Here is a 26993-nt window from a genome sequence, read left to right as displayed (position 1 = left end):
TGATGGTGAGAATGACACAACCTGTGAGATCCTTGATCTATATACCAACTCTCTGCACCACTGCACGCTGCCCTTGAAGTGGCTGCAGGGTGGGTAGAAACTGTCACATCTTCTGGAATGTGCTTTTGCAAAGGAAGTCTGGAGAGAGAGATGGAGTGTTTTTTGTCGAGTTTTATCCTGAGCAGGTCTGTGACACAGGACTGTGTGCTCTACAAACTGTTATCCAGGACTCTCACTTGAGACAAGCATCAGCTGTGCCTGGAGGACTATCAACTCAGTGAAGGATGCTCTTTGGTCTTCCTGAGTAAGGAGTTGTCCTTGACCGAATATTGCAGACTGACACATTCCAAAGTCCAGGACTACGGGCTGAGAGACTCATTAAACCTTGAACAGCTGCTGCCAAGGCGCAGTGAGGAAAGACCACCATTTAAGGTCTTTCTGTCAAAGTACAATGAGAGTCCGTTCAGTTATCAGACCCTCGCGGTGCCTCAAATGCATGTAAATATAGTCTCATAAAATGAAGAAATGCCTTGGGTTTGTTTGTTTTCCATATGTAAAGACTGTGTACAAAATCAAAATGTTCTAGTGACTACATATGTATATAAAGATTCTTTTATGAATTAAGTATATTTTTGAAATAAAAAATGTTAAGGAGGTTCTGTTTTGACATGAGGGCCTCCCACCAGAATTTCTTGCAATCAATTATCTGCTTATTGCTCTTGGCAGCTGCTCAGGTCAATTAGACTCCAGGCTGATTTAAAATTTTACATGTCTGAGTCATGATGTATGAAGTGACACACTTGGACTAGTTGCAGCAACACAGATCTCGAGCAAGATTTTCTACTCTGCATTTGGACAAGAATATGTTTAACATTCATTAGGAGTTGAAGATTCAGCCTATTTGTATATATCATTAAACAATATGTTGCCATCCTTCCGTCTCTGAGAATCTAAGAAACAGGAACATAAGTAGACCATTTGGCGTGCAAAACACCATTTAACAAGATCATGGCTGATCTGCCCCAGGCCTCAACTCTATTGGCATGCCAGCTCATCAGTGCTCTTACATCCCTGATATTTTGAAAGTATATCTACCTTCTCTGTAAATACTTTCAGTAAAGTAGCCTCCACAACACACTGATGGAGAGAATTTTGAAACAGTTCTGCTGAAGCCTCACAGAACCTAAAACTTTGATTCTTCTGTCTTTACACAGATGCTGCTGGATCTGCTGAGTTTCACCGACATTTTATGTTTTAATTACATACTATTTACCTTCCTGATTGCTTGCCATACCTCCATCTTAACTTTTGGTGTTTCACACAAAGTACACCCAAATTTCTTGAACACCAACACTTGGTAATTTTCAAAAGTTAACATAACAGTTTTCAAACGATTACAGGGATCAATCAATTTGCTTTGTGTGTTTCATACTATTCAAGAATGTTACAACGGTAGCAGTCCTCAGCATTGCCCACCCCTGAGGAATTGAATTAATTTCTCAACCCAATTTGATTTTGCACCAAAGTGGATAACCTCATAGGTTCCCATTGTTCCATTGGATCTGTCACCTTCACACCCAATCATTTAACTTATCTACATTCAATTTGTTGTTTGGTAGTCCAGAACTTGAGTATGGTGAAAAAAATGCATTTTGTTGGAGCTTTTCATCTCACACCACATCAGAGTAATTTTTCAGAAATCTCAATGTAAAAGTGAACTAAATGTTTACACTATATAAGCAGTGTGTGTTGGTTGGTTGGTGTGTCTCATTGGTAGGGATGTTTCCATGGAGAATGTACCAGTTGGATGATAGTTAACTGCCAATCTTTGCTAAATCGGGCAGATTGACTCTGTTTGGTCAAGGCAATACCTTGAGAATTGAGCCAGGCATTTCTGTTTGCAAAGTACAGATCCCTGCACATATTTAGCCTCCAGTATGTGTCAGTATGCCACATGCAAGCCCAACTTAGTCCTAAATTGGTTAGTAGCATACTTATTAACACACTCAAGATTATTTAGGAAATGCTGTCCAATCATTAAAATAACAACTAATATTCGATACTGTATTGTATGTTTTGCAAAGTCAGGCTGGTTGGATATGGTCAGTACATTGCCAGTTGCAAACAACCAAAGGGGAATGCTATTTGATGTGATCTATGGCGTGTGTCCTTAGCATCAGTCCAGCACTGAAATTCGTAAACTGCGTTGCTCATTTGTGCGATCGTCAGAGTGCCTTCTTTGGCTGGACAGCAGCAGCCATGAGTGACAAGCAATACTCATGTAGCTCCTGCGTAATAGCCATGTGAGAAATCTGTTGCTGTTCAAAAATTTGGGATACTTTATTCTTTTATTGAAGGTAGATTGGGCACTTTGCTACTGTCAGGTCCATTGTAAATTTCTGCGATATACAACGAGACCTTATTTGAGCAGGTTAGCCATTATCTCAGAGGATGATTTTGGTGGACTGTATTTCAGCATCAAGCTTACACGGTGAGAAAATGGTTTGTATATTATTTAGATTGCTGTTGATTAGGCTAATCATACATTGTATGGAACTGTAGGGACCCCAGTTGCCTATTGAAGGTAGGCTTGAAGGTATTCTTGCAAATTTCTGAATCCCTTTGCAGAATTATTGTGGTCTTCTCACAACTTAATTTCACAATTGGCTTAATATTGTCAACAAGCTTGGACATATTAGAATCAATCCCTGAGTCTAAATCATTAATATGGATTAGAAATAACTGATGCCCCAACTGATGCTTTTAATAGCAGGGTGCACAAAAAGCTTGTCAACCTGAAAATTTCCCATTTATTTCTACCCTCCATATTTTGACTTCATTTATATTTTGAATTAGCAACACTGCAAGGGCAGAATTAAGTCTTAAGAATTCAGATATTTGTCAGCACTTTTGTTTTATATTTAAACACCATTAAAAAGTGTAATGCAACCATAAGGTACGTTATTAAAGAAATTTATGTAAATATGTAGCTCCGATATCACAGCTAACATTTAAGCAAGTAGGTAAAAACAATGACTGCAGATGCTGGAAACCAGATTCTGGATTAGTGGTGCTGGAAGAGCACAGCAGTTCAGGCAGCATCCAAGGAACAGCATCATCGACGTTTCGGGCAAAAGCCCTTCATCAGGAATAAAGGCAGTAAGCCTGAAGCGTGGAGAGATAAGATAGAGGAGGGTGGGGTTGGGGAGAAAGTAGCATAGAGTACAATGGGCGAGTAGGGGAGGGGATGAAGGTGATAGGTCAGGGAGGAGAGGGTGGAGTGGATAGGTGGAAAAGGAGATAGGCAGGTAGGACAAGTCTGGACAAGTCATGGGGACAGTGCTGAGCTGGAAGTTTGGAACTAGGGTCAGCAAGTATGTCTGATTCATCATAGTATAGAGTCAGAGATATACAGCACGGACACAGACCCTTCGGTCCACCCGTCCATGCCGACCAGTTATCCCAACCCAATCGAGTCCCACTTGCCAGCACCTGGCCCATATCCCTCCAAACCCTTCCTGTTCATATACCCATCCAGATGCTCTTTAAATGTTGCAATTGTACTAGCCTCCAACACTTCCTCTGGCAGCTCATTCAATACATGTACCACCCTCTACGTGAAAAAGTGCACCTTAGGTCTCTTTTATATCTTTCCCCTCTCTCCTTAAACCTATGTTCTCTAGTTCTGGACTCCCACACCCCCGGGGTAAAGACTTTGTCTATTTATCCTATCCATGCCCCTCATGATTTTGTAAACCTCTATAAGGTCACCCCTTAGCTTCCAATGCTCCAGGGAAAACAGCCCCAGACTATTCAGCCTCTCACTATAGCTCAAATCCTCCAACGCTGGCAATATCTTTGTAATCTTTTCTGAACCCTTTCAAGTTTCACAACATCTTTTCACAACATCTTCTGGGCAGCACAGTAGCACAGTGGTAGCACTGCTGCCTCACAGCGCCAGAGACCCGGGTTCAATTCCCGACATTATGTACTAGAGGTTACCTTTCCAATCATTAGCTTGATCTCTGTAATACTAGTCCTGTGACATTACCACAACCGCACAGAATCCCAAATAACGTTATGGTCGTGATGCACCCAAGGTGCTGTAGGGTAGAGAGGCCTAAGTTTTTAAAACAGCAGTGATTAGGAACTGTATTATGTTTCTAAGTCAAGATGGAGGTGAAATTCACCAAGATTTCTTAAACAACACCTTCCAAACCCACAACCACTACCATCTAGAAGAAAACAGGTACATGTGAATAACACTAGAGCGGCACAGTAGTTCAGTGGTTAGCACTGCTGCCTCACAGCACCAGGGTCCCAGGTTTGATTCCAACCTGAGGCGACTATCTGTGTGGAGTTTGCACATTCTCCCTGTGTCTGCGCAGGTTTCCTCCCACAGTCCAAAGATGTGCAGGTCAGGTGAATTGGCCATGCTAAATTACCCATAGTGTTAGGTGCATTAGTCAGAGGGAAATGGGTCTTCTTCAGAGGGTCGGTGTGGACTGGTTGGGCCGAAGGGCCTGTTTCTACACTGTAAGGAATCTAATCTAGTCTAATCTGCAAGTACAACTCTAAACTACTGTCAGTCTGGACTTGGAAATATGACACCATTCCTCCAGTGTCATTGGGCCAAACTCCCTAACAGCTTTTTGAGTGTACCTGCACCAAATAGATTGCAGTGTTTCAAGAAGAGGTTCAGCACCTTCTTCTCAAGATTAATTAGGGATCAGCAATCAGCCAGTGATGCCCCATGGCCCCTGAATTAATAATTTAAAAAATTTGCAGGTGATGATTTTTCCATCCAGCATCTGTTGCCTTTATCCTTCTAGGTGGTAGAGGTTACAGGTTTGAAATGTACTGTTAAAGATGCCATGGTAAGTTACAGTGTGGCATCTTGTCAATAGTGCACTTTGCAAGTACAGTGCACCAATGGTGGAGGGAGTGACTGCTTGAAATTGAAGCCTCTGTCTAACCAAAGAACAAATTAAAAAGTAGAAGTATCAAAAAACAGCACAGAATGTCACTATTTCAGTCCAGTTTCTAGCACATAAATCCACATTGATCAAGTGAACTGCTTTGCCTTAGGTGCTGTTGAGTTTCTTGAGTATTGTTGGAGTTCCACCCATCCAGGCAAGTGTGGAAGAGTATTTCAGGCCACCCTGGCTTGTGCTTTATTGATGATGGTAGGCTTTGCAGATTCAGGAGGTGAATTACCCACTACATAAATCCCAATCTCTGCTTTGCTCATGTCACCACAGTACAGAGGAACCTCAATTATCTGAATGAGATGGGAAGGCACTATTTCATTCAGGTAATTGATTATTCGGTTAATTAATTCAGTGCCTCTCCTCTGGGGCTCAGAGTTTTCTGAAGTTTCCTTTTTCCTCGCTCTGCCTGCCTTGCTTCCTCTCTCTGTCTCAGGGTTTATTTCTGAGCAGACACACCCTCATATTGCCTCACCTGGAGCAGTGGTTTTTCAGGGTGGCACGGTAGCACAGTGGTTAGTACTCACAGCGCCAGGGACCCGGGTTCAATTCCCGCCTTAGGCAACTGTCTGTGTAGAGTTTGCACATTCTCCCCGTGTCTGATCCGGTTTCCTCCCACAGTGCAAAAATGTGCAGATTAGGTGAATTGGCCATAGTGTTAGGTGAAGGGGTAAATGTACGGGAATGGGTCTGGGTAGGTTACTCTTCGGAGGGTCGGTATGGACTTGTTGGGCTGAAGGGTCTGTTTCCGCACTGTAAGTAATCTAATCTAATCTTTAAAAAAATGTGTAAGGGACCTGCAGCATTGGTAAACCCTCCCTCCCCCACCACCTCCCCAATGAGTTCAATGGGATTAACCCAGTGAGCACTTGCTAGGTCAGGAGATTAGGCAGCAGTACATCCTGCGCGAGCCCCTGCACCCCTGTCTGCCCCTCCACCCTCACCCTGCTCCCCCAACCCTGTCCAACCCCCGCCTCTGTCCGCTACTCCCACTGTCCGCCCATCCAACTCCGCACTCCCAACCCTGTCCACCCCTGCCCCATCCGACACGGACAGTGGAATTCAGGTATTCTGTCTGCATTTGGACGGCGGCTATAATGAGATCTGAAGGCATGTTTTTATTACCATAAAGCTGGATGTTTTTAGGACCCATACTGTTTGCCATATCTAGTACTTTCTGTAATCTTTTGATATCCTGTGGAGTGAATCTACTTGGTTAAAGTCTGACTTCTATGATTTGAGGATTAGGAGGATTACTAGATGAATCATGCACTCAATAGATGATCCACCGGAGGATGTTTGCAAATGTTTTGATCTTGTCTTTTCATTCATGTGTGCAGCTCCACAATGTTTGAGGAAATGGATCTTTATGTAGCCTGTGACGACTGTTAGATTTTTAATTGTCCACCTCCATTCCCGATTGGTATGTCGATAGGATAACTAAGAATTGATCTGATTTATTGGTTGTAGTAGAAAAATTAACTTTGTTCGATTTTGGGTGCACATTATTCCTCTGCCCAGGTAACACTTTTCATCTATACATTGCTGGTAATAAAAAAAACGGCCTTCTGCATTTGAGTGTTAGGCAGTCCATGAATGAAGGATCCTATGAGCCAATTAAAGCCATCCATCTGTACCTTCAAATCATTTAACATTTCTGGTGTTTACTTCAGAAGTGCTGAATATGGTTCAGTGATATAGTGTTGTAATATTCAGTCTTGTCAATTCAGATTGTTTAGGGTTTTAAACTCATAAGAGATCACGTGGACCAATAGATGTTTGACTGATGAATAATATAAACTGTTGTTTTATTCAGTGTAACAATACAGGATCAGTTTGCACCATTAAAATGGTGTTTTATAATCACAATCTCTGTGTGACTGTTTTGCATTACATGAGCTGAATACCTTTGAAATGACACACACATGCAAGCAGTTATTAAGTGCTTACTCAGCAGTTCTGGGAGGATGCGATTACATTGCTTTTTGAACAGCAGTTGAAGAACTAAATCCGCATCTTAAACTACAACATTTCCATTCACATTTCACCTTCAATACTGAGCAAGGACAGCCAGAAGTTTTTAACATGGCTTTCCTGAAAAAGCTTTGTTCTGATCATGATGCTGCATCATTGCATCAAGGTCTAAAAGGAAACAAGGACTGGTAAAGGAGTGTTTCCCACCTGAAAGATGCCATTAGTGAATTGCATCCATAAACACAATTTTCTGAAGTATCCAGTTGTTTCACATAGAGACAATATGGGGCCATGAGAAATCTAACCTTATTTCATTACACACTACTTTAAATATCCTTTCATGTCATCACAAAGAACTGTATACATATATTATTGTTGCATTTATTTAAACCACACATCATTCCCCAAGATATTAGACATGAGCCCTGCTTGTTGGACTCTGTAACGTGCAACATATTGCCATCTTTTTAAGAAACAGTGAACTAATCATTTTCACACCCACAACAATCCTTCGTGACTAGTTTCCATATTTATGAAGTCCTAGGGTTTCTTTTACCTATGTATCATGTTCAAGTCCTTTAGGACTTATTGTGAGATGCATATGGTTCTCTTTCCTTGCACTCTGTGGCCATATCCTTTGTTAAAGCCATTTTGTATTTAATTTGCCCTTGAAAGTCTTGCACAATATTGCCTAAGCATTTTCAACAAACATTAAGAATTTAAACCGGGTTAAAAGCAAAGTCACAAGATGACTCTGCTTTTCATCATTTATAAAATGATTTGGATATGAACGTAGGGGGTATGGGTAGTAATTTTGCAGATGGCACCAAAATTGGAGATGTAATAGACAGCAAAGAAGGTTACCTCAGAGTACAACAGAATCTTGATCAGATGGGCCAATGGGCTGAGAAGTGGCAGATGGAGTTTAATTTAGCTAAATGTGAGATGCTGCATTTTGGAAAGGCAAATCAGGGGAGGACTTACACACTTAATAGTAAGATCTGAGGAGTGTTGCTGAATAAATAGACTTTGCAGTGTAGGTTCGTAGTTCCTTGAAAGTGGAGTCACAGGTGGATAGGATAGTGAAGAAGGTGTTTGGTTTGCTTGCCTTTATTGGTCAGCGCTTTGAGTATAGGAATTGGGAGGTCATGTTGTGGCTGTACAGGACATTGATTAGGCCACTATTGGAATGCTATATGTATTTCTGGTCTCCTTCCAATAGGAAGGATATTGTTAAACTTGAAAGGGTTCAGAAAAGATTTACAAGGATGATTTACAAGGGTTGAAGGGTTTTAGCAAAGATGAGAAGCTGAATAGGCTACGGCTATTTTCCATGGAGAGTCAGAGGTTGGTGGGTGACCTTATCGAGGTTAATAATATCATGAGGGACATGGATAGGATAAATACACAAGGTCATTTCCCCGGGGAGGGGGAGTCCAAAATTAGAGAGCATACGTTTAAGATGAGAGAGGAAAGGTTTAAAAGGGACTGAAGGGGCGATGTTTTCACGCAGAGGGTAGTGTGTGTTTAGAATGAGCTGGCAGAGGAAGTGGTGGAGGCTGGTACAATTACACATTTTAAACGGCAGCTGGATGGGTATATGAATGGAAAGGGATTAGAAGGATATGGACCAAATGCTGGCAAATGGGACTAGATTCATTTATGGTATCTGGTCAGCATGGATGAGTTGGATTGAAGGGTCTGTTTCTATGCTGTATATCTCTATGACTATGACATGAAGCTCTTTGCAATCATTGAATTACTTTTGAATTTACCTTTGCCTTTCTGAATAGGTTTCAGTTCTACACTTCATCCAAAGGACTGTACTCTGTCACTATGACACTGATGCATTCATCTAGATTATGTGCTTAATCTTTTAGTGAGACTTCAACCCAAGTGTAAGCATGCTACCAGCTGAGTCTGGCTAGCACTTATAAACATACACGTTTATCATAACGTGATATCTAAGAACTTGCTGCGTAAGAAAAAATGTTTCCATGTATTGGATGTTGTTGTTTCTGTTCATCTGCTTAAATCTAGCTCCTCTGGTTGTTATCTTCTGGGTCACTGGAAATAGTTTATTTACTCAACACAATATGTACATGATTTTGAATATCTTAATCTAATCTCCTCTTAACATTCGAAGGACAGCAATCCTAACTTTGCCTATTCCCTCCACATTTTTGAATTTTCTCGTCCAAGGTACCTCACCATTTCTGAACCCTTTCCAATGTCTTGCCATGTTTTCTGAAGTGTAGTACATAGAATTGAACAGAATACCTCAGCTGAGGCATAACTCATGTTTTATAAAATGTTCCTTAATTTCCTTGTTATTTCTGATGTAGACAAGGATGCTGTATGCTTTATTTAACCAGCTGCCATGAGTGTGCCTCTTTCACTGGTTTTTTACAACCTCCGCTGAATTTCCAAGTTTTGGTGCCATCTAAAATAATACTTCCTATATCAAAATCCATGCCAAAACCAATGGTCCAAATTCCAAAACTGCAGAGCATGACTGTATATTTTCCTCCAGCCTGAAAAACAACCACTCGCCATTGTTTTTCTCCTTTCAGCTCCTTTGCCAATTTGTATCCATTCTGCCAATTTAATCCTTTAGGTTTTAATATTGAATTAGTCTCTCTTACGGTGTTTTGAAGATCCACATACACAATAATAATAATGCACCCATCATTTCCTCATCAAAGAATTTCATCAAGTTAGCCAAACATAAGTTGCCTTTCCTGAAGAAGGGCTTATGCCCGAAACGTCGATTCTCCTGTTCCCTGGATGCTGCCTGACCTGCTGCGCTTTTCCAGCAACACATTTTCAGCTCTGATCTCCAGCATCTGCAGACCTGACTTTCTCCTCATAAGTTGCCTTTGACAAATCCATGTTAACTTTAATTTATTAGCCCATACTTTTCCAAGTTAGTTTTGATGCAGCTTATTTAATGGTTTCTCCAGGGATACTGATGACCTGACTGGCCTGACAATGCTAAGTTTAACCTTTGGCCTGTTTTTTGCCAAATGGTGTAACACCTGGAATCCTTTGGCATCTGTATCAAAGGAAAACTAAAGGACTATGCCAAAGCCTTCACAATTTTCATTCTTACTATATCCAGTATCCTGGAACACATCCCATCCAAACAAGGAATGTTTTCTCTCTCTGTCTCTGTGTACTGCCAACTCTTTTGCTTTTATCCTTTTTATCTGTTTCATCCTATTCAACATACTGTACCTCCTACTTACTGCTAGATTAGAAGCATCCTGGAAATCTTGTGGTGAAATGATAGATTCCCTACCTCTGGGCTAGAAGCTCTGGGATTAAGTTCCTAACAGGATTGTTGGCCACAGAAGGAGGGTTCATGATGCATTTCAAAGTGCTGACAGACAGCCTGGGAATCAACTCACCACTTAACCCATTATCCCCCAAAGGGAATTTAGATTATAAGAAGATGCACTAAAAGAAGTAGAATTCCTCTTCTCCAGTACAAACCAATGAAAAAATCTTCACTTACAATCTTGGCCATGCCTTCAGCTTGCACAAGAAAATGTCTTGATTATCTTTAAACACTGCTATTTTTTACCACAGTTTTTTTTTTAGTTTATAACAGACATTTGACCTCCCTTTTATGTTGGCTGCTAATCTAGACCCATGATCTCTCTTTCCCGCTTGATCTGCAGAAGGAATGGGAGAAGGTCTTGAGGCCAGGCAGAGGGACATGAGGCTGAGGTGGCAGCACTCTTCTGCAGGCTTCCTCCACCAGGACCTCCAGTGCCACATGCGAGAACCTGGGTGCCTTGTCCTTCAGCGACTGAGCCAACCTGAAATGAGCCAGTGTGTGCCAAACAGAGCATTCCACACCTTTAGTGAAAGTGGGTGTGAGCAGCCCACTTGTACACCTCCCCACGAAAATTGTGTCTGCTCAGCACTTGTGTGCCTGCAGATTTCCAGTTAGCACCTGCAGGTATGTCCGAATCATGATTAGCATCAAATTGACCAAAAGATCATGTGCTAAGTCTGAACTGTCAAACTAGATTTTGTTATTTGTACTATTTAATGCTTCTTTTCACTTTTTGGTATGACTAATCATTATACCTTTGTTATCCAGGATGTCATTTCTTTCCATTGTAGTTATGCATCTTCTCTGAATGCGAACTATCTCCTATTTGAAGATTTCCCATTGTTCAATTATTATTTTGCCTTCCAAATTTTGATTTCAATCCATGTGGATAGATCCCTTTAAGGCACTGAAATTAGCCTTCCCCAAGTTATATATTTTATGTTTGATTGTTCATTGCCCAATTTGATAACTTCTCAAAACTTAATGATGCCATGACTACTGTTTGCTATATCACTAACTATTTTTTCCACTTCAGTCTCCAGAACTACATCCAGTACTGTTGCCTTTCTCATTGTGTTAGAATCACAGTGAGTTCCCTTGTCCACATTTCAGAAACTCCTTCCAACCTTCATCCTCCATTATATTTGGTTAGTTAAAGTTTCCCCTCCCTAATATCACTATAGTTATTAAATCTTTAATTATTTGTCTGCGTCTCCTCCCCACTATTTGATGGCGTATCCTTACTGACTTCTTATCCTCTTGCTATTCTTATCAAACCCCACAATACATAATGATATTGTGATCATTCATTTTTGCTGCATGTTGAGTTGTAAACATAACTTATTTTCCTCAGACTTTCACATCCACTATCAGATATGTCTCAAATTAACATAGCCCACTTTTGACTGCCTTCAGGACTTTTTAAGTAAAACTGTACTATTTGAGCAGCAACAGCAAACACGCTGTAAAGTGGATAAATATTTTGGTCATACTGTCACAGTGCTCTGCAATTACGGTATAATGAAATCATTGCCTGATTACTTAATAAAATTATTGAATTTATTTTGTTCAAGCACCTGCCTTAATTGAGAGGTAGCCCAGTCAATCCATTTTTTGTGGGTGGGGCAAATTGTGCATCACAGGTGGAATTAAGTATGACTTTTCTCTTTTTTAAAAATCTATTCTTTCACAGAGTGTGAGCATTACTGGCTGGGCCAGCATATTGCCTATTGCTAATGCCCCTCAGAAGGTGGTGTTGCATCACTTTCTTGAACTTCCCCTGCTTGTGATGTCAATACACACAGTGCTGTCATATTGACAGACTGAAAGCTTTGCTAAAGAAATGAGGGCGACCTTTACTCAAGGGATGAAGATTCAATACTGCTGTGGTATTGATTTTTTGGAATTAGTTTTAGAACATGATGCTAGTCATACGAATTAATATTTATAGGTGTCATAATAAATTGTTTCCTTATAAGTGTATTTGCTCAGAATTGTATTTGTCTAGCCCATGTAGGTTAAGAAAACAAAGTGGCTACTACAACAGTAACAATTTAATAAGTGGGGCTAAAATTAATTCTCCACTGCAGACATTTGAGGGGGGAGGCCTTCCTTCATTATCTTGTGGCCCACCGTCTCTATTGACTTTGTTCCCCACAATAGTGTCACTTATCATTGTCATCAGCTGTCTGTTGACTCAAGGATAATATCTACTCAGGTTTGAGTTTTTGATGTGGGTCTTTAAGTGACAGATCAGGGTAATTCTCAACTCACAGATCTTTGAGCACATGAGCAGGAAATTCAGTGGGAGTCTGAGTGCAGGATTTGCTTCTTTTTCTTTCTTTCTCTGTTACCATTCTGCTTCATCATTAAGGGGTTTGGACTGCCATCCAGACTGTCTAGCCAATGTATTTAGTTTTGAACCATTACGAACATATGAATTAAGAACAGGAATAGATGATTGGCCACTTGAGTCCACTCTGCCATTTAATAAGATCATTGGTGATCTGAATTTAGCCTCAACTCCACTTTCCTACTATCTCCTGTGATCACTCTTTGCCTGAATGCATGTAGGGCTAGCTTCAAGAAGGGGCAGCTTGGTGGCTCAGTGGTTAGCGCTGCTGTGTCATAGTGCCAGGGACCTGGGTTTAATTCCACACTTGGTGATTATCTGTATTGAGTTTGTACATTCTGCCCAAGTCAGCATGAGTTTCTGCCGGGTGCTCTGGTTTCCTCCCACAGTCCAAGATGTGCAGGTTAGGTGGATTGGCCATCGTCAATTGCCCATAGTGTCCAGGATGTGCATGCCAGGTGAATTAGTGATGGGCGATGTAGGGTTACAGGGATAGTGTAGACTCAATGGGCAGAATGGACTGCTTGCACACTTGTAGGGATTCTATGAAAAAGGACACTAGCAATTGGTCACTGCAGTTCCTCTTTAGGGTCATGCTTGAGGTTATCCATGAGTGTTCTAACATTCCAAGATGGGAAATGAAATAGTTTCTTTCTGAAAATCACAGAAGATGGTGATCCTGGACAGTGTTGACCCTAACCAGGAGAAAGTGGGGCAGCTGATTTTTAAAGCACTTTTTCAAGGCCCTTTCTCACTTGGGGGGAGGAAAAGGCACCAAAGGACTACTCAATCGCAGGTGCTGCTGCCCAAAGACCCCTCTGTCCCACCACAGCTGACTACCTATCTTCATACATATTTCTTCTATGTGCAGTTTCTTGACTAGGGACGCCCAGGCTCATAGGCCTTTTTCTCATCAACTCTCCAATGCCACAGGACTTGGCTGTTGGACTATCTTTTTCTCATTCGTTTGTGGGATATGGGCATTGCTGAATCGGTCAACTTCTATTGTCTGTCCCTAATTGCCCTGACGATTCAACCACATTGCCACAGGTCTGAAGTCACATGTAGGCCAGTGCAAGTCTGACCAATTACAGGTGGGCAATAAATGCTGGCTAATCCAGAGATCCCATATCCAATATATTTTAAAAAAGCTTGTACTTTAGTTTGGTTAATGCTCAATCTTGGGACACTGAATTGTCCACATGATCCTGATAGTTGGTGGGCAGATTTGGTGATGGGAAAGGACCTGCTTCTGCAGCCCTGTTCTGCCTTTGCACCGTCTTCCTTCACCTGCACTGCTACTGAAGACAGTTTGAACTGCACTTTAGCTCACACTTTCCTGCATCAAGCTAGCTTCCGTGGGTGGCTGTCTCAGCAACAAGAAGCTCCCAACTGTATCCTTTGAGGAATCATCTGAGCACATTAGGCTGTCCACCACTTTGAGGTAGCAATCCATGGGGGGTGTGCTAATTAACAGTAAAAGTTTGAAGCCTATAATCCTGAATTTAGACGGCACTTATGGCACCGTGGTAGCGCCCCTACCATTGAGCCAGACGGCCCTGTTTCAAATCCCACCTGATCTAAAATAACATCTCTGAGAGCAAGTTGATGATAGAATGTATTATCCTGACTGACTATTGCTGAGATCTGAGGAGAAGTGAAAGTGATAGTGTGTAAGTTATTGCTGTGGAAAATGTTGCCTGTTTGTCACTAACAGAAAAAGCCTTCTTCTCTGTCTGGTAAATCTTTCTCCACAATGCCTTCTTCCTGAGAAAAACTTCAAATGACATTTCATTACTGCTGCTGTAAGACACGTCTTCAAGTAACAGCAAGACTCACACTGAGGAGCTGCAGTGCACAGCAGAAAAGTACAAAGTCAGCAAGTTCTATTGATTAAAAACTAACCTTAAAGTGGCTCTCTGAGCATGTGGATTGACTGTATATGGGAAAAAATGTCACAAGTTGATTTGTAGAGCTAAATGAAGCAACCTTCACACTGACTTTTGAAAAATGTAATAAAATACAAGGGAACAGCCGAAGTATTTCATCAAATGTCAATAGCTTTTAAAAAAATGAAAATCTGTGTAAGGTTGGAGATCCCTTATTTGTACAGACCCCTTTTTTGGAGGTTGGTAATTTTGAGTGTTTGGAGAAAAAGGCAGTAATTAAGCCATTGTCTAATTTTCCCATATGCTTGAGAAAGAAAATTAATTAAATATACAAGTGTTGCTCTTTGGACCGTGGTTTCATTTACAGCATGGGCCATAAATTAGGCAGAATAAATACTTCAATGTGTCGGCAGTAGAGATGCTACGTCAGAGCCGCTCGAAGGCTGGTGGGTGGAGAGCAGAGTGTTTCTTGATAATGATAGTCACGTCTGGGTCTGTCTGGTAACCAATGGAAACCAGACATGATGTAACACCAGGATGAACTTGAACTTGGGGGACTTAAAAAGGGAACAATAGACCAGAGTAATCAATAAAGCATATTTCTGTGAAGGATTACAGCACTGCTCTTGGGTAACCTTGCCTGCCAGGCAGTGAATAGAGTGGGAAAGAGCCTTGTTTTAATTTAAGAGGATGGGCAGAAGCACTGCAGTAAAGAGGGAAGGAAGGGGTTGTGTTCAATTGCACCCCCTGCTGACAAAAGCTAGTAATATTTTACACAGGATATGGCTTTTTAATTAAGAATGCTTGTAGTACCAGAGCTTTCACCTTTGAGCTGCATTCATTTTCATCCACTTTCACTGTAAACACCATTTTTAAAAAAGTTATCTGAGTGCACATTGTGTATGTTTCTTTATTTCCCTTTTGGTTTTAGAAAGTTCATTTTAAATGTTAGAGATGTTTTCATAGGGCTGTAAAATATGGTGACAAAGTACGGAGATGATTAAATAAATGCATTACATATGCTGGTTAAAGTTTTAAAGAAGTTTGTTTTTTTAGAATGTATCTCAAACTTAGAATTCTTCAACTGTGTAACAAGTAGAGTTAAACAAAATATGCTTCATTGGCCATAAACCACTTTCTTAAAAGTATACCAATACACACTTTTATTCCTTTTAAGAACAGTGTAAAATGCTGTATCAGTAATCTTTTTCCCTCAAACTGTACTTCCTTCTCAATTAATAAAGGAATATAAATGGCAAGATTGAACACCAATTTTCATAGTGTACATATTAAATACCATATCAATTGCAGTTCTGCTGAATTTACTATATCCCCTTCACATAGATTTGCTAATTGATGTTGACATACATTAAGATCTGTGCACTCCTGCTGATGTTGAATACAGAGCCTTACACTTTAAATTGCTTTTGGCACAGACAATGTGATAGTATAATGGTTGTGTTACTTGTAATCCACAATCTAGATCTGTAGGACTTGTTCGAATTCCACTATGACAATTTAGAAACTTGAATTAATTTTTTTCAAAGAAAGATGGTGCAGACGTTCCGAGATTATGCAACAATCTGACCATTTCAAGTGAAACTTCACTGATAAGATCTGCCATCCTATACAGCCTGGACCAATTGTAAATCCAGCATTTTGAAATGACCCATACAGCTGTACTAAACTTTTAACAAAGAATGTACTACAATGATTCAAGAACAAAATCAGCCACCAACTTCTTAGAGCAACTGAGGATTGATAATATATGTTAAGCAGCAAAGTCCAAATCTTGAAAATGTATAACAAAATAATCCAGATTTTCTTTGAATTAACCACACAGCCAAATAAAATGTGGAGAATTGCATCTGTAACATGTTGTGAAGGTTTTATAAAGTTACCATAACATCTACAAATATACCTGTTCCTCAATTTACTGCTCCCAAGCTGTACTTATCATTGAAGACTTCTGACACCATTTGTTTCATGTAGAACAGGAATAACTATTCATTACTAATGAAACATACTTTACAAAATTGTAGGCATGGCAATGATGCAAACACTTAAAACCACTAATTAACTATACAGACTATTACAGCAAAATCCCCCTTTCTTCTCATGTTGGCACTTAAACATGACAGAGAAGACAAAAGTTTAGTAATGGAGATTAGATATTAGGTTGAAGCTTGAAAGAGTTCAAGGTGGTAAGCCACGTGGCTGGATTCAGAGTATTTGAATCTCAGGCTAACAGTTCCAATCTCCAAAAGTGCTAAACCCTTCTGAGCAGCTTTTGGACAGTTTGGTGATGAAAAAGCTTAAACCTTTGATAGAATTACTGAATTTGATTGGTTCCATCTTCTGGGCAGTCTCCTTGAGATATGTTAATAATCAGGCACCTCACCAAAAATGGTCTTCCAGTTTGACCTTTGCTGCTCCAGCCATCATTGCCTGTTCTTTGCTTCAAGCAGTATCCCAGTGGTTCCCTACTAAGTGGGCACTCATGGTATATCACCTGCCCAGGAGCAATCCTTTCTGGGACCTCACTGATCAAGCTCCAGCTGTTAAATGAAAAGACAGGTCTCTGAGGGGTTTGGATTTTTAACTCTAGTCCCTCATTTTTCTCTCTCGATGGTAACCTTTCTCACCAGTTGTTTTTGTACCTGTTGCAAGGTCATGGAGTTACACTCCCTGACAGCTTTGCACTGCTTTCTGCAGTGTAAGGAGTTCCCAGTCAAAGCTAATTCCTGCTGGCTCCAAAGTTGTTTCCCTGGGGGTGGGAGGTGGGGGGGAGTGCCAGTTCCACGTGCTCGCCTCGCTCACCATCTCCTTAGTTACAATCTTCATTGCCAGAGGGTAGGCACCATTTGAAGTCAGGCCAGCCGACTCCAGAAAATGTTTGGACATAGCCGCTACAGAGGTGGGCTATCTTAAAGTTATTGTGAGATTTTGTCCCAACAACAAACACAGAAGGCCAACTTAATTAGTTAAAAAAACCCTGCAGCCCTCACCCCTTATAATCCCCTACACACCTTTCACGCCAAGGGATGTTTTCCCTCAAACAACTCCTAGAACCTGTTCCAATACACGCCCTCCTTCCCAGCTCCCCCTTGAACCATATGTACTCCAATGCAATGTATGGCAACTTTCACACCATTGACCCACTGTGCATTGAAGCAATGAAACTGATAGTGACAGTTAACTGTGTCAGTCAACTTAAATGGATCCATAACTGTGAAATCGATGCCACAGACCAGACACCAGAGCAATCAGTCAAACAAGGGCTCAGGTGTTTCAGATCTGTCATAGTTTTCAGGCGAAAAGGTAAAAACAATGACTGCAGATGCTGGAAACCAGATTCTGGATTAGTGGTGCTGGAAGAGCACAGCAATTCAGGCAGCATCCGAGGACAGGCAAAATCGACGTTTCGGACGTTTTGCCCGAAACGTCGATTTTGCCTGTCCTCGGATGCTGCCTGAATAGTTTTCGGGCTTCTAAGTTCAGGAAGCAGCTAGTTCTGGAGCACAAGTTTTCAGTATTATCACCTGTTCAGAGATGTCTTGACACACTTGGGTCTCCTTGGCCAAAGGCAGCAACACTACCACTGCACCATAAGATCCCTACAGTTGTTTTATCACACCATGTGAAGCAAATTGAATTGCCTGAAGACTGCTTTCTATAATGTTGTGGACCTCAGGCAGAGGCTGAGATGGATCTTCTCATCGGCAGTTCTGGCTGAAGGTAGTTGCAATTGCTCGGCCTCATCTTTTAAGCTTGTTTGTTTGCCACCAAATTTAAATCTTGTAAATCATTTCTGAGCATGCTTTATTTGGCAATTAGCACAAGGGCCTGTTTGGTGCAAAATTAAAATCCATGGAGGAGTTTTTACACCAATAACCAGTTTGCACTTTCAAATCAAAAATTGTTTTCCCCCAGGAAATAAATTACCCCTTAATCAGGGACCTATTTAACATCAGACAGACGCTTCACCAATCTGGAGTAACATCAAAAAAATGGAATATGGTCTCGAGAAACAAATAAAATTGTATCTAGCAATCCTGTAAATCTCTGTAAGCAGGACCCAAAGTTTATTCAAAAATGAGGAACTTATTTAATTTGTACACATTTCCAAAATGACAATGATCTAAAAGAATGGTGATAAAAAGCTTAAGGCATCTTAATGCACTCGTGAAATTTCTCAGATTTTCCTTGCATTGCAGTTAATATTTTCACGGTGTAATTAGAATAGACACATGCAAAAGCTGGATTGTAACCCTTTGCCTTTCTTAGAATATTTTTTATGAAAGAAAAGAGCAATAAAAATGAGAAACATTATTACTGTTTCCCAATTCAATTAATGCGTGAAAGCAAAAACTAAGTTCATAACTCCCTTAGCAAGATTATCACAGTTAGGCTCTGACCTGCTATATATATTTGAAAGGGCAAATGGTAATGGATATTCAACTCTACTAACACTATTCCTTTTAGGATCTTGGCTAAAGTACATATAATGCACTATGTCAAACGTTATGCTCACATAAAGAGCATAGAGTCATTATTGCGAATAAAATCAATATTCTATGAATGTTTCATCCTCACTCCAATTTAACTGCTGAAGAAATAGAATATATTTTTGGAAAAGAAGTGAGCAACTACTTTTAGTGTGTTGCATGTTGCAAATTGCTATCGAAGCTAATGCTATTTTCTTTTCCCTTCCAGTCCTGGTACCTGGGATAAAGGCCATAGCTTCCCGCCACCCAGCAGACAGACCACCTGACCCCTTCCCAATTCTGCAACATGGGAGCAAGACATCTTCACTTCAAGCTGTGGGGGGAGGGGAGATCAATAGAATTTCAACAGAAGAAATGACATGAAACAGCACGCCTAAAGGCTGAATGATGAAGACCATAGCAATGGATTTACTTAATAAGAACTGGTCATACTCGTCATTTTTGTTACCGTGCTATTGATATGCAAGGGTCTGTTACTGAGGAACTGAAATACTTAGGCTCTGTTAGAAATTTATGAAGTGTTTTAATAGTAGAACATAGTAGACATAGCAAGGTAGTTTCTCATACCGGATAGAAATAGTCCGTTTCACTTACTGACTGTATGATTATTACACAATTATGGAGAGTCTAATTATTTCAGGCTATCTCGAGCAAGCAGGGGACCCTCAACAGGTAAAATATTAGTGAAAGATAATGAAACACAAGTGTTTTGAAGTTCCATAGCTAAATCCTGCAAGATACAAAATACTGCAACACCATGGAAATAGCTAGGGCAGCTTTCTCTGCAACATATCACAAAATACAGCTCTTCTTTTTTTCCAGAAAATTAATTGAACTCAAACCCAGCTATGTACTGACATATATCAGTTATCATGGCTCCAAAAGGCATCCTGAAAGGTATATAAAATTCAAATATCTCACAGCAAGAAGATTAAAATGCTGCATTCACACCAATTTTTTTTGGGTTTTTTTCTCTGACATTTAATAAGAAAAATATTAAAAATAAGAAATCCATGCAAACTGGGGAGGATGGTCTGCTTTGATTGAAACTGACAGGAATCAATCAAAAAAGGTTTAATTTTTTTGATTAATTGAGTAAAGTGCAATTTCATTGGATAGTTAAATAACTTTGTATGATAGAGATTGTTGAAAATTCTATTTTTGTTTTCCAAGTCCTCCCACCCCAGGACTCTAAACTATCGGGGTAAAATCATAGCCTTGCAAGAAAAAAAGGGGAGCTATTTTTTGCTTTTTTTATTTTTTTTAAAATAAACTTGCATCCCTCAAGTAAACTGAAGGAAGATTTAAAAAAAAATTAAAAAAAAGCTAATGGTGCTTTTACCAGATCATGTAAACTACATTCAAAATTATAGCTAATCATTGTTTTAACTAAGCACATAATAGAAAATCGCCACATTGTACTACAAGTAAATTTCTTTCCAAGTTCAAAGACACAATATGCGGATTAAGATCTTGACGAATTTGTGTTCCACCTTAGAACACTGGAATTCAGATCCATACGTTATATCTAGAAATCTATCCGTATCGACTTAAGCAACTTGTACATGTAAGTAATAAAAAAAACATTGCATTGAAATAGATTTTTGACCAAACAGCAAAGCAAGCCCTCATCCATGCTATGAGGTGTGCTTTGCAAATATTTAACAAACCATTTTCCCATGGTATACCAACCGTATATATTCTCTGCTTGGCTTGCCAGCCAATCAGACATTTAAAATGCATGATCTAGTGTTAGTGACTAATTTTTATATAGACAATGTAGGAAAGATGTATAGTGCATTAAGACACAAGAAATATAATCCCTATTCCGGGCACTTGCCTTTTGAAACGTACTTGTTGGGCCCAAGAAAATGGGTCCCTACTACTGTCCTATACAATCAGTAAACAGAAAGTCTTGGGAAGACACTTTTGCTCCTCACTTTTTCCCTAATGGAATAAGTTTCTTGATTTGCACGAATAATATGAAAAAATTCCGCATCAATGTGCCTTGCCCTGGATAGCAATTATACGTGGAATCATTGCACATGTTCCTATAATGTAACAATCCTCTTGGGTCTTTTCCTGGTGTAGCAATCAGAGACACTTTTTAAATGCGACATTGATGTCAGCCATTGTAAAGTTTCAACATGTAGAAAACAAATCAGTTTTGCCGCATATAGGATTAGATTTCATTGTCCTGTACGGTCAGTGCTTTTGAAATCTGTAGATGCTAGTGTATCAATATTTTTTGGATGTTGCTACGTTTTAATATTATTTGGTGTCTTCCTTTGTTTTCCCAGATATATGAAAAAATATGCAATACCTGATTTATCATGTAGAAATGCTTAGCAAGTTTTACTTTAATTTTTTTTTTATTTGACCAAAGTTGGTGCTGCTGTTAATGCAGTCTGTTAGGTGTTTGTCTTGTAAATTATAAACGCTGAATGCACAGACAGAAAGGGCTCTCCTTAGAGTTGCAGTAGAACTGTGAAGCACTAAGCTGAACCCTGCTCCAACAAATTTCAGAACAGTTTGTTCACATTTGAGCCTTAAACTTTCATTCAAATCCCAGACCCATTTTTTTTCTCAGCATAGCAGACTGCAAGGAATTTGCATTCAAGAAAAATCAAAAAATGCCCATTTTATATGCACATTTGAAACTTCCAAGTTTTCAAATTGTTTACTGATTATGTATATTAAAATGATTGAAACAAGTTTCTGGATTTTGATAGGTGTCTACTAAGTGGTGAGTAAGTGTTCCACAATACTGTATTGTGTGATTGTAATTGTTCGATGTAATTTCTTGTAATCCACATCCTTAGCCTTCCTTTAGCACGTAGCTGGGCATTACATTGACATATGTGCACTATAAAGAGCAGCTTGCAGTGCTTCACAGTGAAGGAAATAGCACGGACAAACTTTTTTTGTAAGAACCTTGTCAAAAGCCAAGGTTTAAGAGTAGAATTGGTTGTACATACAAAATAATAAGTAAAAGAAATTGCACCCTGTTTTTAAAACAGTTTTAAAAAAAAGCAATAGTTCGGGCAGTTTTTTTTTTAATTTCTTTTTTCGTTGGTGAGTGCGATTAGTCGTGGCTGCAAAGCAAGGAAAGAAAAAAAGTTGAGCTGCCCATTCAGCAGATTTGTAATTTGTATGTTGTATAGTTGTATTAATTACACTGATTTAATCTGCCCTATTTTGTAATGCAGGAACTTTTGTAACATTGTTAAAATGAGAAAAAAAAATCTGTCAACTTAGCTTAGTGGATTTTCTGATTGTTTGTTATAAGGCAGCATTCGTAGTATTGCTATTCCTCTGGGAACTGGATTTGAGTTAAAAACTTTCCTGTTTCCTTTTTGTATGTATTTAAGTACTTTATTTTTCTTCTTCGATTGGTATGGCATATTCCTATACTTATAAAGTATAGGCTACTGAAGAACCATTGTAAATGGATATTACATGCTGTATTTTTGAAGGTATTTGTTGTTTCAAGTCTGAAAGATGCTAGGGGAACCTGAACAAATTTAAAGTTTAAAAAGGAAAAGTTTTTTAAAAAGGTTTGAAAAAATGATAGTGTGTAGGCAAAAGCGTAAAGGATGGAACAGACTGGGGTTGTAAGTATTATTAAGCTAACTCTCTTTCACAGTATCAAGCAAAGAACACAACAAAATTAGAAATCAGTTTCATTCTGGAGGTATAGACAGCATGTCATTTTGTGAATCCAACAGAAGTGTGATTTTTCTTTCTTTCCCCCTCCCCCTTCCCCTCACCACCAACCTCCTCAAGCTGGTTAAATGTTACCTTAACCCACTGAGTATTGAATTATCGTTGCATCATTTCTAAAATGTAACCTTAGAATGTTGCCAAGGTAGAAAAAGAACAATGTTCATGTCTGCAACATCAGGTTAGAAATGTATGTTTTTGCCTTTTTTAGTTGTGCGAAACAATGATCATAGTTTTTTTTTGTCTGACAATAAGTCTGCAGTTCTGATTGACCGACTTCAGAGTCAAGGTTGAGCTTAGTCAAATAACAGTAGTGCCAGACTAGAAACTGCCTGAAGCGCTAGATCAGCTTTTCTTTACCAGAAAGGGAGGGAGAGGGATAAAGACCACACAAGAATAAGATTTCCTCTCAGAAGCATAGTTTGCAGAATTCAGTCAGCCCGCAGGAATATGCAAGTTCCATGACAGGTTATCTCACCTTTTCCTTCATGCATTTTGCAGCTTTGTAGTGGCAGTGTTGTTAAAATATATACTGGACAAAAAAACAGATACACAGCTTGAGACAGTTTTTTTTCCTTGTGGTGATTTTTGGAATGTCAAACAATATTACACTTTGAATTGTGTCTCTGGAAATATCTTTGATAGAAGGCCTCCATGGAACAAAGTACCATAAGAACATGACTTTGAGTTTGGCTTGATAATATAAGGAGAGCTTTAATGGCACCTGGCAGGATTCAGATGCACTAAAATTTAAAAAGTCTTGTCTTGAGAGTAATGCATGCATCAGCGTTTGACAGTAAAATTCAGCTTTGCAACTGCAAACCTAGGCTGTATAACAGTTCAGCTCGTAACTTAGGAAGTCTTTTGAATAAAAAAAAGTTTAAAATCTTTCCAGCCAGTACCGAAAATTGCTTTGATGTGTAGCAGGTAACATTGAAGCTGTCCATAGCACTTAATTGTAATGAGTACTGTGTCATCAACTTTATAATTAAATTTACTGTTAAATGCAAATCCATTACATGGTGCTATTACAGGCTGGCAATGAAATGTGACAACTTGGGCTCACTTCACTTGCTTTATGACAGTGTAAATGTGTAGCAGTGTTTTCTGCATGGGAACTATGCACAAAATCTATCGTTAACCTTGGTATCTATTGAGTTTACGTCAATCCTTGCCTTTTGTCATTATTATAAATGCCAGCTTTAGATAAAAGAAAGAAATAAGAATACCAGCATATTACCTGAAACATTACAAAAAGTGGTGCCTGTGAAATCTGTATTATATGAATCTTCTGAACTACAATTTTCTACAACGGTCGCCTTCGCTGTCTGTCAGAACCTTCTCCTGATGATTAAGCAAATGTAAAGTAACCATACAATATTACTGCATGCTATTCCATAATGCTTATTGAGCTGTATAAATATTACTCAAGTTTATGTTAGTCATTTTTTTTCCTGACTTGGTTCTTGTCAGATAGTTTTAAAGATATTTCACTGAGAACACATCTGTCTATTTTTGGGGGTGTTTTCAGTATTTTTCGAGGTAATACATTTACTTTTTAAAAACATTTTCAGTATTACTTTTTTGTTTGTTTATTTTGCTTCACCCTCGGGGGTGGGCACAGTTCAAAATTTAGAAACTGTGTACCCGACAACACTTACCTGAAAGTTACCTATAAGTGGCATCGCACGCGATTCAGTTTGATTTTTTTTAATGACGTCTGTGCATTTACCGTCCCATTACTGTGCAGCAGTGCTGTTTTGTCTGGGTTAGAAGCTCCTTTCCCAACAGAAGGACTTAAAAGAAATTTAGATCTTTGGGAGCAGGTAGCACTTTAACAGGCGGGTGAATGGGTACCCGTGCCCACCCCTACCTTCACACCAGAGCACGTATTTTTAAAACGAGAAAAAAGTGGCTGTTTAGTTTCATGCACGGTTGAACATTTACTTTAGATAAATTCAGTAAAAATGTTGTGCCTCTAGTACTGGCAATGATTCTGTTCTCGTGGTCATTTTTAAAAAAAAAACGTGTATGTGAAAGTATGTTATTGGTTGAGAAACACTGTGGGCATCAATTCTTACTCAACTAAATCTCTGCAAGTTTTGAGCTGGTGTGGATTAGTTTAACTCTTGTATTCAACCATTAGTGCTACCACCTTCTCACATTACAATACGATTACTGGAAGCAAGTGCTGCATTTCCTATGCAACATAAAAAGGAAAATAAAATGCTAATGCTACTGTACTCTGCATTCATGTCTCATTTTTATGGTGGCTTTGGTTACAGTGGCAAGCGACATCCTATAGAAAATTGGGAGTTGGTGATGCCTGGTAGGTGCATAGGAAAGTTAAGCAATGTGTGTAATGGCCTACAAATCCTTTACTAGCTATCTTGCCAAAGTTTGAATTTCACATGCTGTGTCTCCTTGTTCTGTCTGAGCAACCATACATTTTTATGTTTCCAAACATGACTGTTCAACTACAGTACTGACAAAATAGTTCCATTAGCACACTATTATTACAGAGTATCCTGCTACTTAAATGGCTCATTTTTTTAGCGCTTCTCCCTTCCAGAAGATGATAATGGTTGACTATAATTCATTCAATGTGAATCGCTTCAAGATGTTAATGAGAAACTTAAGAAACTATTGCATAAGGGTGACTCTTTTTCCTTGTTTCTGAGGAAACCTTTTTTTAATAGAAGTATAGTGACCAGGTTGATCACTTAATATAACTTGCTTGAAATGAAAAGTTCGGCTGCCCTTCCATCTTAAGGTACTTTCAGTTGAAAGTTTGCTTGTGATATGGATCATCTTATAATTCAGTTTCTTACTTGACCATTTACTTGTTTTAATTTTAAATCTTTTTCATAAAATACATGGCATAGAAACAAAGAGTTTGGCCCAATCAATCTGCTCCAGTATACATACTTCATTTCAGCCTCTTCTCATCTTTCTTCATCTACATCTGTCACTATAACTGCCTGTTTCATTCTCCCTCACATGTTTCTTTGTCCCTTTAAATGAATCATACTTTGTCTTTCTTTCTTTTGCACTGGTTAAAGTGCAGAATTTTATTCTGCATAAATTTCATTCTGCTGCCTGCCAAATGCCTCAAATATCTTCTGGTTGTTGTTGGAATACCAAGCTAAGCTTTTGACTTGCTTCAGCTGAGATAAGTGGATTTGTTTAACAAGTACTATCTAAAACAACATATCTTCTTCATTCTCATAGCAATGGACACACATCTTCATCTACTCATTGGAATGAGTATCATTCCATCATATAGTCTTTATCTTTCAGGCTTCATTTTTGGGTTGACATCTTGAACCACCTCACTGATTGGCAAAGTTGATAGTGCATAAAGTACCAGTGTCTATCTGGGACTTCACACTCAGTTGATCTCCTTCTGCAGTCATCATTCTAACAGTCACAGTCTATAATCTGTTTTATGATGTCGAGTAATTCATCAGAAGTCTCGGCTAAAATCTGTACAGTAGCTATCTTTATATTCTTGCTTTAATTCTTTCTAGCTAAGCACTTGTATGCAAAGTAATTCAGCTTCTTAGAGTATGCTTTCCTCATATTGCATAGTTCCTCTTTTATTTTGGTCTACATGGGATGATCTTTTATGTGGTGTTGTCCACAGCATTTACACTGTCCTCTGGGCTTGATCTTCCTGCTGGTTCTTCTGCAAACACTTATCCCTTACTTTTTCTAATATATTGTTCTCCAATCTAAAATATCTCTGAGTTTAATGCAAAGTCTCATGTGTTCTATTAATATGCTGTTCCTGATTATTAACAACCTCAGAGCTTCTGCATATAAGCAGCTTTTTTCTGAGAGTACATTTTTTCTCTCTCAGCAGATGTACTCTCACAGTGGGATCTCTTATGCCTAATTCAACCCGATCTCTGATGAGGTCATCTTTCATTTGTAGAAACACTCAAGATGCACCAAGATATGCCAGTGTTACCACATACTGATCAATAGTCTCCCTCTCCCATGAGCTCTGATATTGAACATATTGTTCATAAATAATAATAATATGGGTTTCAAAGCACATCTGCAAAAATGGTCCTCTGAATTCTTGTGTCAGTATTTCATCAGTGCTGATAGCATTGCCAATCGTATTTGCTTTGTGCTTTAATTTAATTCTGTAGCTATTTCATAGTTTTGCCACACCATTGAGAGTTGAACAAATATAAATTCTGCCCC

The 26993-nt window shown here is 39.2% G+C and overlaps 1 protein-coding gene across 12 annotated transcripts in view; it reads left to right on the top strand.

Moving 5' to 3' along the window:
• The window catches only part of nfia (nuclear factor I/A), a 732109-nt gene extending 707088 nt beyond the window's left edge, over positions 1-25021 (top strand). For all 12 annotated transcript variants that reach the window (XM_043699269.2, XM_043699272.2, XM_043699263.2 and 9 more), the window contains one exon: positions 19264-25021. In XM_043699269.2, the coding sequence (XP_043555204.1) occupies positions 19264-19281 (18 nt within the window). In that variant the 3' untranslated portion in view covers positions 19282-25021. The remainder of the gene's footprint in view (positions 1-19263) is intronic.
• Positions 25022-26993: the final 1972 nt, after the last annotated feature.

This window comes from Chiloscyllium plagiosum, unplaced genomic scaffold (assembly GCF_037043375.1).
Source record: "Chiloscyllium plagiosum isolate Xiang-an unplaced genomic scaffold, Cpla_swu_hap1 HiC_scaffold_9, whole genome shotgun sequence".
Classification (NCBI taxonomy): Eukaryota; Metazoa; Chordata; class Chondrichthyes; order Orectolobiformes; family Hemiscylliidae; genus Chiloscyllium; species Chiloscyllium plagiosum.
Note: the sequence above shows the minus strand (reverse complement) of the source record. Positions and strands in the feature narration are given on the sequence as shown.